This window comes from Prosopis cineraria, unplaced genomic scaffold, assembly GCF_029017545.1.
Source record: "Prosopis cineraria cultivar Desert tree isolate PC_DT_omini unplaced genomic scaffold, ASM2901754v1 PC1174, whole genome shotgun sequence".
Taxonomy (NCBI): domain Eukaryota; kingdom Viridiplantae; phylum Streptophyta; class Magnoliopsida; order Fabales; family Fabaceae; genus Prosopis; species Prosopis cineraria.
Window position 1 is genome coordinate 1 of NW_026556499.1, and position 9,784 is coordinate 9,784.

The 9,784-nt window shown below is 35.8% G+C and overlaps 2 protein-coding genes across 5 annotated transcripts; both read right to left on the reverse strand.

Annotated features, from left to right (window-relative positions):
- Window positions 1-1,925: 1,925 nt before the first annotated feature.
- Window positions 1,926-3,244, reverse strand: LOC129299488 (uncharacterized). 2 transcript variants are annotated; one of them, XM_054937955.1, is made up of 3 exons: window positions 2,971-3,244; window positions 2,649-2,842; window positions 2,367-2,475 (listed from the first exon to the last, which is right to left on the reverse strand). In XM_054937955.1, exons 1-3 carry the CDS (start codon window positions 3,221-3,223, stop codon window positions 2,473-2,475), a joined length of 450 nt encoding a protein of 149 aa, XP_054793930.1. In that variant the 5' UTR covers window positions 3,224-3,244; the 3' UTR covers window positions 2,367-2,472. The 2 variants fall into 2 exon arrangements, with proteins under 2 accessions (XP_054793929.1, XP_054793930.1); XM_054937954.1 differs by having other exon boundaries at window positions 1,926-2,842.
- Window positions 3,245-3,697: 453 nt separating this feature from the next.
- Window positions 3,698-6,915, reverse strand: LOC129299484 (uncharacterized). Of its 3 annotated transcripts, none has more exons than XM_054937950.1 (3): window positions 6,685-6,915; window positions 5,661-5,878; window positions 3,698-5,329 (listed from the first exon to the last, which is right to left on the reverse strand). In XM_054937950.1, exon 3 carries the CDS (start codon window positions 4,886-4,888, stop codon window positions 3,701-3,703), a length of 1,188 nt encoding a protein of 395 aa, XP_054793925.1. In that variant the 5' UTR covers window positions 4,889-5,329; window positions 5,661-5,878; window positions 6,685-6,915; the 3' UTR covers window positions 3,698-3,700. The 3 variants fall into 3 exon arrangements, with proteins under 3 accessions (XP_054793925.1, XP_054793924.1, XP_054793926.1); XM_054937949.1 differs by having other exon boundaries at window positions 6,572-6,915; XM_054937951.1 differs by lacking the exon at window positions 6,685-6,915 and adding an exon at window positions 6,002-6,563.
- Between the last annotated feature and the right edge of the window lie 2,869 nt (window positions 6,916-9,784).

The following is a 9,784-nucleotide window of genomic DNA, read 5'->3' on the forward strand; positions in this document are numbered from 1 at the left end:
GTCCCGTCCCGATTATTTCGGGTCGGGACAAGACCGTCCCGATATGATCGGATGATACCGGGCCAATCGAGACGGGTTCAGATTGAACACCCTTAAGAGCAACCAATGTGTTCTGTGAAGTGTAAACAATCCAGTGCAGTGAATTTTTGACAAACTTTATTTCCTAACCCGGGTCTGTCAAAGATATGCTATTTAGACAGGGTCAATCAATACTAGTGTAAAACTGTAATTGTGGTAGATGCATCTGTTTTCAGACCCAAGGTAGTCATTACAAGTGTTCAGGTTCAATGATCTCGCCATAAAATGAAGTCATCTTAATTAGTCCTATTTAATTTTAATGGATGGTTATTGCATAAATAAAGAACCTGAATAGAGATATTATTCAATCTGAAGATTGAAACAGGACCATCGCAAAAGTTATAGCAGTATCAGAAAGACGATTGAATATAGTGGGTCCAAACAATAACCCACTCCCACTAGAAGCTTCTTGGAAAGCCCAAGAATAGCTTTCAAAATGTAGCAGTTATGCTATGTGACAGCAAGAAATCAAGCTTCAGAAACACCACCCTTTCTTGTACACATTGAACAGTTATTAACATAACAAGAAAGAAACCAAGAAAGAAAGCAAAACTGGTGGAATGGAAATACAAGAATGGAGATCAAGATCAAGAGTGAGGTGGATGTTCATTGTGAAGATTGTTGAGGAGAAGAAGCAGAGTTGTGTTCCCTGAGAGCTTGGAAGACTCTGGAGCTCTTATCAAATATCTGAGCCCTTCTGTTGTAATCAAGAGGCTCCTTCCCAACATCTTCACCCATTATGGCTTCCTTCTCCAGACACTCCAACAGCTCCACCAGCCCCTTCCCTTCCCCACATTTATGCCTGAACCTCGCCATTTCAATTCTCCTCCTCTTCTCCTTCTCCTTCACGCTTTGCTTCATCTCTGCTTCCAATTCTCTCTCCAACTCTGCCTCCAAACCCCAAATCCCACATCCCACTGCTAACCCATTTTCTTTTTTCCTCTGAACCAGCCTCCAGGCTGCTTGGCTCATCTTCATCTTGCCAGGCTTCAAGCAAGTGTTGCAAGGAGCAACAAACGAACAGAGGCTGTGTGGCTTGGCTTCACAAACAAGAACGCTTTCATGGTTAGTGGTTAGGCTCTTTTGATTCTCTGTTTCTGGGTTGGAAATTGGAATGAAGAGTTAACGTTATGGTGGGGGGTATCTATAGGAGGCGAGGAAGAAAGAGAAGGCAGTGCACGTGTCTGGAGCGTGAGGAAGATGCATACGTGGCAGACATAGAAGGTAATGACACAGAATTCGAGATCATTGGTTGATGACAGCAGCAAGAAGAGACAGAGAAATGAATTTATCTGATAAAATATTGACTTTATAAAATATAATTTAAAAAAATTCATGATAATACTTATTAAAATTTATGATTTTATTTATAAATACAAACAACAAATATATTTAGCTTTTTTATATTAAAAAACAGAATAATATAAATTATTTACAGATTTTATGTAAAGTAATTTCTGTTGCCAGCGGTTCAATGGCGTCGGTTTAATGATTTTTTCATCTTACGTTGAAGTATACTACCTTGTATTTGACCAAAGAAACCCATGAATCGCAATTATGTGTAATTCTCCATAAATTTATCGGGTCATGCCTGAGAAGAGCCTGTGCAGTTTCCATGACAACAATGGAAGAAATAGATTAAACGAAGAAGAATAGGAATCTAAACGAAATAGTAAACAAATGAAGAATCAACCAAGTGATTATGAATGCCAACAAACGAGTAGAACTCGAGAAGGTGATGGATTTAAAAGAAATGATATTTTTACGAATATGTGATCACAACACAACGTATATATATAAAGTATGAAATACAAGTTTAAAGTACACAAGAACCCTGTATTTGTCAACATCTAATATTATTACCAATAACATACATTCCCATGCACAACAAGAGGGAAGATGCACATGTTGCCCAAGTAATATAAATCAAATTGAAAGAGGAAGCTAAGCTACTCCTAAGTTCTAGCATAAAAGTTAGAGCGCAAAAAGGCAATCCAATTTCTCCTATTGAAGATTACGAACTGGTAACTACAAAACCCAACCAAAAAAAAAAAAAAATCTCGTCATATCTTGTCCTGAAATGTTACCCAAGTATTATGCTTTAATCCTTAAAGCACTTATACTCAGCTATAGTCGTGTTCATTTTCATGAGCTCATTACCATTACCGTGTGGACTGAATTCCTCTTATCACTTGGCTTGGTGAGGAATAACCCATCAATTGATGAAGTGGCGAGCTCCTTGGGGGCGGCACTGTCTCCGCTTCTGACCCTGACATGTTTGAGGAGACCACTGTTGATTCGTTTGTTGTTCGTACAGGAGTATTACTTGTACGAGCATGTCTAGAAGCAATCTTGTCTTCCTCCTCAAAAGCACAAGAGACATTTGTGTCACACTCACTGCCATGTAATGGATGAAATGAGGTCAGTGAAACAGGATCTCCTCCTGAGGAGTAGCTTTTAGACACATAATTTCCATAATCGTCAGAAAATGAAATCGGGACCACATGTGAAGAATGAAAATAATTGGCACGAGAAGCAGAAGAAGCCAATTGATTGCTCCCATTAATCACCTCGCTTTGGTCACCATGCCGACTTGGGTCATAAGAAACTATATGACTTCTATCCTGCAATGAAAACTTGAGGATCTCTGAACAGTGTCCACATTTTAGCTGATGACATACCCTTTTGAAAAGGAGAAAATCAGCAGGCAACTGAAGCAGCTTGAAGCAATTACGACAAGTGATAAAGGGGGCTCCACCTGCAACTGGTCGGAAATGTTTCTTGTTCATGTTCTGTTTCTCCCTAAAGTACATTCTCATCTCATGTGCTCGATGCCTCTGATCGTTAGACTTTGTTTCATGGCCATATAATTGGAGTTTAGAGCTGATGTACCTTGGTGCGTTGAATGGATAAGAGCGATGAGGGAAGCAACAATTGTTGTGACCAGGATGATATTTGCACGACTGTTCAAGCTGGAAAAGAGCATGCGGAGGCAAGTCTGCTGAATATCGCCACTCTTTGTGCTGACAATGGAAGCAAGAATTATCAACATGGTGCGTGCTGCTTGTTGCCTCAGCTGAAAAAGGTATTGGTGGTATCTTACTCCTTTGTCGCCAATTGATTGGTCCATGGAAGTATCTTGCATCACACCAAGGGTCACTGAGATCATGACAAACTAATCTCTTCCTTCACGAAATTCATGTTACGGGACGAAGAACATGATCGCCCTTATAAGAGACACCAGGGAAAAGTCTTTCAGTTGTATCCCCTTTCAGAGAGCTCGTTCTTCTGAGTTGATTCTGCAGTTTATGGATCATTATCAACAGATTTAACTTCTCTTGGTCAGAGTCCTCACAGTAGTCAGGTGAAAGAAGGCTTGAGCTACTGAAATAGTGCTCATCATCAGGCACTTGATTTGATGGCGTGTCACTCCCATAGCTAGATTGTAAACCACTTCGATGGTAGGGCATTCTAGGTGGATAATTTTCTGTCCCTGCTCTCATTCGGTGACGAGCTGGGCGGTCACGTCTTGTAGTCTCTAGAGCTTCGTATTGACTCCTTTTGGTGTCTTTCATGACGTGATGCTTTCCCCTGGGCAAATCAGGTGGAACATTCAAGCTATTTACAGGGCCTTTTCCCTTTCTGTGCCTTCCCTCAGAAACAACATTTGTCGCATTGTAATTATTCTCAAAAGTTTCAAATGTTGGTCAGGGAATTGCTTATCCATTTCATCATAAGAAGAGACACTGCCATCATAAGCATGATAGCTTCTTGTGGTTGGGGATTTAGACAATTCTCCAAGATCACCACTAAGCTCTGAACTCTGATTCATTACTTCTGAGTTATCAAATGTATATGGTTTAGGCTCTTGACCTTGCTTCATTTGTTTATCATGAGAAGATACAGGATTACCAGATGTGCTCCCCTTACCAGATGCTGAGTTATCATCTGTTAAGCTTTTGGCAGTATTATCGCTTCTATTAATTTCCAATCTGGCTTCCGCTTCTATTTGAGCGGATTCGTCATTCTTGGCATCTACTCCATCTGAAGCACCAATTAACTGCTCTTTTGCTTCCTGAAATACCAAGTTTCTATTATCTGACCCTGCTGCTCTTGCTAATTGCAACTGGGTATCAGTTGTCTCTCCTTCTGAACTCTCTCCTCCCATCAGCACTGATGAGGCCTCAATCTTCGTCTCTGTTAGCTCAGTAGAACAACCATCGTTGGATACTTTATGCTGCTTGAATCTACCACGTGACAGGTTATTGACATTCGTCTCCTTTTCCATCTCTTCATCTGATAGACTGAAAGCTACATTGAACTCCCCATTTTCATTTTGATCCCTTCCTCCAATTTCATCCAAGGAGCATTCTCCTGAGGAAAAACCTGTTGATTCTGTTCTTTGAATGTTCTCATGGGGAAGATCTAGCCGCTCTTCGTTGCACTCCCCATTACTACTTTGTTCCTTACTGCCATTTTCATCCAAACATGCTGAGGACAAACTATCTGCTTTTGACCCGTTTGGTAGAACTAGCTTCTTTACATTGCTTTCCTCATTTCTAATTTGATCCTTTTTATCATTTACATCCAAAGAATATTCTCCTGAGGAAGAACTAGTTGGTTTTGTCTTCTGAACTTTCTCCTCAGGAAGAACTAGCTGCTTTCCATTAAACTCCTCCTTTGCATTAACATCCAAAGGATGTTCACCTGAGGAAGAACTAGTTGATTCTGCCCTCAGAACATTCTGCTGAGGAAGAGCCAGTTTTTTTTTCATCATATTCCCTATCCTCACTTTGATCCCATACACCATTTATATTCGAAGAACAATGACCTGAGGAAGAATTAGTTCTCTTTGGTATCACAATTTCCTCCTGAGGAAGAACAAGAACTAACTGGTCTGCATTGCATTCCCCGTTTTCATTTTGATTGCTTCCACTATCCCCATCCAAAGAGCATTCTCCTGAGAAAGAACTAGTTCTTTTTGTACTCTCAGCATTCTCCCGAAGAAGAACTAACTGCCTGCATTCCCCATTTTCAATTTGATTGCTTCCACCATCTCCCTCCAAAGAGCATTCTTCCGAGGAAGAGCTAGTTGGTTTTGACCTCACTACGTTCTCCTGAGGAAGAGCTGGCTGCTCTATGTTGCTGCATTCTTTATCTTCTGAAGCAAGATTCACCACGTTTCTAGGAGCTGCATCAGTTTTATGTTCGCAGGACTCTCGATTGGCGGCCTCCTTTTTTCGTTTCTTGGCTGTGTGCAGAAAAATGAAAGGATTTCAGTTACAACATCAAAACTATAAGAGGTATATAGAATCAACACCCCCATTTGCAGGAGTTGGATTTTCATTGAAAACTAACACATGCACAAGACATTATAGCAATCAAGCAAGCAGTATATATGGACATCAAACGAAATCATAAAAAATTGGTATGGTTGAAAAAGTCTGCAAGAGTGGACCAACCCAAGCGCATTGTTTGAAGTGTTTAGAAAGTTCAAAAGCCCAAAAAAATAATAATAATTCCAAGTTTAAACACAGAATTAAGGAGCCCAATTATATAAAGTGGCGTGATTTGTTTGTTACCTTGAAGAGTTGTACCGCATCCCCCGCACATATATACCGTATAGTGTGAATACTCTGGAAGCAATTGCCGGCATTTGGGACATTTAACTATCCGAGGTTGTTCAGTCATCTTACTAAAAATGAAACTCACTCCGAAGAAATGTAGATATCAAGCTCAAATGACATATTCATCCACAAACACTGGTTCCAAAAACACAGCTATCCAAAGTTCTCGCTATCTGCGTCAGATAAAAGTAAAGTTTAGCTTCAATTCTTCAAAGCAACTATTAAAAAATTGTCCTGCAAATTGAATCTGACGTTAAAGAAGAAAAAACAAAATAAGAGAAGAAAAAGAACAGAACAAGAAGTTCAATTCCACGAGCAAACTCGGAAAACAAAAGTTTAATATGTTGTAGGCACATATCTATGTTCCCGTCCTTCAATCTACCTAGTACCCATAGATGATAAATAGATTAGCACCAGCCAACAACTCTATGATCCACATAGCTCAATATATTTATTGTTATTTGGTACCCACAAATATAGAGAATATAAGTGAATTTACGCCATGCTCGTAGCAAATACAGAAAAATTATTCCTCAAAGAAAAACAAATTGAGAAAGTAAATAATTAAAAAGAACTCATTCAAGCGTACATAAGAGCAAGCAGAGATGCTAAAGTCACTTCCAATCAACCTAATTTTCCAGGTAGAGATCGAACAAGATATCAGTTTCCACAGAAGCTAGAAACTGATAAAATCGCAGGTGCTGATGAATTGAAGAAAGCAGAGAAACAGAAATTAATGCAGGTGCAGAGATGTAAATTCAGAAAAGCAAACGCAAATTCTCAGAAATCAAAGGAGATGAAATGCAAGATCAGAGGGTCAACACGAAGTATACTGAATTTGAAAAGTAGGGGAGGCTAAAACGAACCTGTGAGGAAATTATGAAAGAGAATTGACAGAAGCGATAAATCCTGTGTGTGGCGCAAATCTTACGGCGAAAGAAATAATAGGAAAGAGAGAGGAAGAGATGGATGTAGTTACTTGAGTCACTCTTCTTCTTCTTCTTCTTCTTGTTCCTCCTTGATTCTTCTATTCCGTGTTCAGAAGGAAATTTAGTCAACTCTGAGAAAAAGAAAACGGAGCTTCTCTCTTGTCGTCTCTTCTCTTCCCTTCTCTCTCTCCCTCCTCCTCTCCCCGTTTGCTTTGAATTTATGTTCTGTTTCTTCTTCGACGCTGTGTGTTCATATTGATGTCTCTCTCGGGTCGGGTGTGTTTTCCACCGTGGAGGGGACACGGACTTGGGAGTCGGCGCCTAAGCCATTTAAAGCAAAAGCCATTGATGAGCTGGCATCTACTGGGTCCCATCTTGGACTTTGTTCCTTGATTAAAATTAAAACGGTTGCATGTAATTTTCCTATTTGATAGCAAGACATTAAGATAAATTCGCTAAACGGATCCCATGAATGAATCAGGAAATTGAGGGAATTAATATTTTATTGACATTAAATTATTAGTTTACTCGCCTAAAATAAGTCCAGGAAGGGGAATAACAAGGATTTGGGTATTATTATTTTATAAGGATGCAGGGTTTTCTTCACAAAAATTCTTAATTTTTTTTATTTCCTTGTGATTATGTGGTTTTTTTCCTCCTCCAAGTTGAGTGTTTTTTAAGCCATTGTCAAAATCAGTGCATGCTCATGTTTTATTGGGAGAGGAAAAAAAATAGACTACTGTGCTTTTGTAAACAGAAAGTGAAAGTTAAAAAAAGAAAGCTGGTGTTGATATAAAAAAGAAAGGAAGGAAGGAAGGTGGCAGTAGAACCGCGCGAAAAATTTTGAGTTGTCAGACAAAGTCAACGCGGGTGATGTTTGACTGGATCAATTCCAGCTGTCCGTGACACGTGGTGTTCATGATCTTGCCAAAAGTAATAACTTGAGATTAGCTGGTTGGGATTAAGATTTGAGTCAAAGATTATCCTCTCTTAGACAAAATAATGCTCCCTCAGCCTCTCTGCTGTAAAATCCTGGGATTAAAATAAACAATTAGTACAGATTTATTACAACTATTCCCCTTACGATGCACAGGGAAGTTTTAATATTTAAAGGATAAAAAAATATTTAGTATATTCTTGTTATATTCTTTTATGTAAATTTAAACTAAATAAAAGATTATTTTATTTTAAAATGTATTATATAAATATATATTAAAATAAAAATAATAATTTATTTTATTTTAGAAAGTGTTGCTTTGTGAAAAATAAAATTTAAAGAAAAGTTTTTATTTTTTAACGTGTTACTTATGTGTGTGTGTGTTAAAAAATATAAATAATTTATCATAAAAAAAATCTACAAGTCCTTACTGTTTCTCTTAATTTTTAATTAGATCTTTATAGTTATTTTGTTTAAATTGAGCTCTTATAGTTTAATACATGTTTACCTATGAAAGTTAAAAATATCAATAAATGATTAATTTTTTCAAAATAAAAACACTTTTAATGTTTATAGAAAAATTTTTCCAATGCAATGTTTTTATTTTTTTTAATTAAACCTTTTAAAAAAACTCTATATGTGTAAAAATTATTTAAAAGATGTAATCTGATTGTATAAATTTTCAACTATAAAAATTATAAGTGTTTATCTTTTTTTAAAGAAACAATTCAGGGATTTTAATCTTCGAAAATTAAAAGATCTAAAGAATCAAACTGTAAAGGCTCAATTAAAATAAAATAAATTATAGAAACTCAATTTAAAAGAGAAGAAAATTATAAGAACCTACAAATTAAATTTTTTCAGATATATAAACAATAAAATTATAGTTGGGTTGGCCTGAATAGGCTTAAAAATTAAAATTGCGTTATTTAGTTAAACCTAATTTTAATTTTTTTTCAAGCTTATTTGAGTTAATTATAATTACCTCTTTATGAAAAATAACATTATTTTATTTTATTTTGAGTAAATTAAATTTAAAAAAATCTCAAGAATGATATGTACTTTTTCATTTTTTTAAATCAACTTTAAAATTTTATTGTAGATATCTTACCTATCATTGTTTTTTACTATGAATGTTATATCTACTACCATTTTTTAACAAGCCTTACACTTTTTTACTGCACAAAAAAGGAAAAAATATTATTGTGCATGTTGAAAATATGACTAACATGTGTCCATAATAAGAAAATATATGCCAACTTGTTTTGTTTTCACACAAATTACTTTAAAATTTGGTATTTCGTGCATATTCAAACTATAAGAGTAAAATACACTGATACTCCCTCTATTTTACCATAACTAAATATATTTCTTTTCAGTTTTTAAAACTCATGTGAATGATCCTTAAAATTAATATTCACTGCATTTTACTCGAGCTATAAGGAATAATTTTTTATTTTATGTTTTATCCCCACATAATTAAAAATTAATTTTTAAAAAATCTAGTTGGTTAAATAATTAATTTTTAATTTTTACCTTTCTATTTTTTATATTAAAAGGGTTGAATAGTAAAATTATGTTATAGTGGTGTAATTGTGCATGTAGTGTGTTATATAAGTAGCCCTAGGTTCAATAAATACAGTCTGAGTGTTAGCAATTGCTTCTAACACTTGTATTGGGTCTTAGACACCTTTTTTGTTATGAAAATTGAGACAAGTGATAAAATTGAGTTTGAGTGTCGAACTTTTTAACATGACTTGTTTTGGAAGTGATTCTTATTTTATTAACTAGTTTACAAAAAGAGCTTTTTATAGATATCTAAATCATGTCAATTGAATGTTCGATGGAAAAATGAGGCACATCGAAAGTTGTCTAAATTTTTGCAATCTAATGACAACATAATTGCTATTATAAGCATGAAAAATGTTGCAGAGCAAGCGTCACAAAAAGAATGAAAAGCTATGGCGCAGAGTGCATGAGCCACAATACACTGCTTTATTTTTAGCATAATGAGATTTTTCAATTATTTTCAACTTTTTTTACTTTTCCGAGGTATCTCATGCTTTCGTAACATAATTTTACTCTGATTAAATGTTTAATGAATAGTTTTAACTTATTTTTAATCTATTAAAACTTGATATCCCTTTATTTTAAATTATAACTTGGTAATCTTCTTATGAATTAATTCCTTGATTACCATGATTTATGGTTCT

Coding starts and splice junctions, on each gene's coding strand:
- LOC129299488 (XM_054937954.1), bottom strand. CDS start 3,223: ATGCAAGATACTTCCATGGACCAATCAATTGGCGACAAAGGAGTAAGA. Junction 2,843..2,970: donor TATCCATTCAACGCACCAAG/GTACATCAGCTC, acceptor ATTTCCGACCAG/TTGCAGGTGGAGCCCCCTTT.
- LOC129299484 (XM_054937950.1), bottom strand. CDS start 4,888: ATGGTGTATGGGATCAAAGTGAGGATAGGGAATATGATGAAAAAAAAA.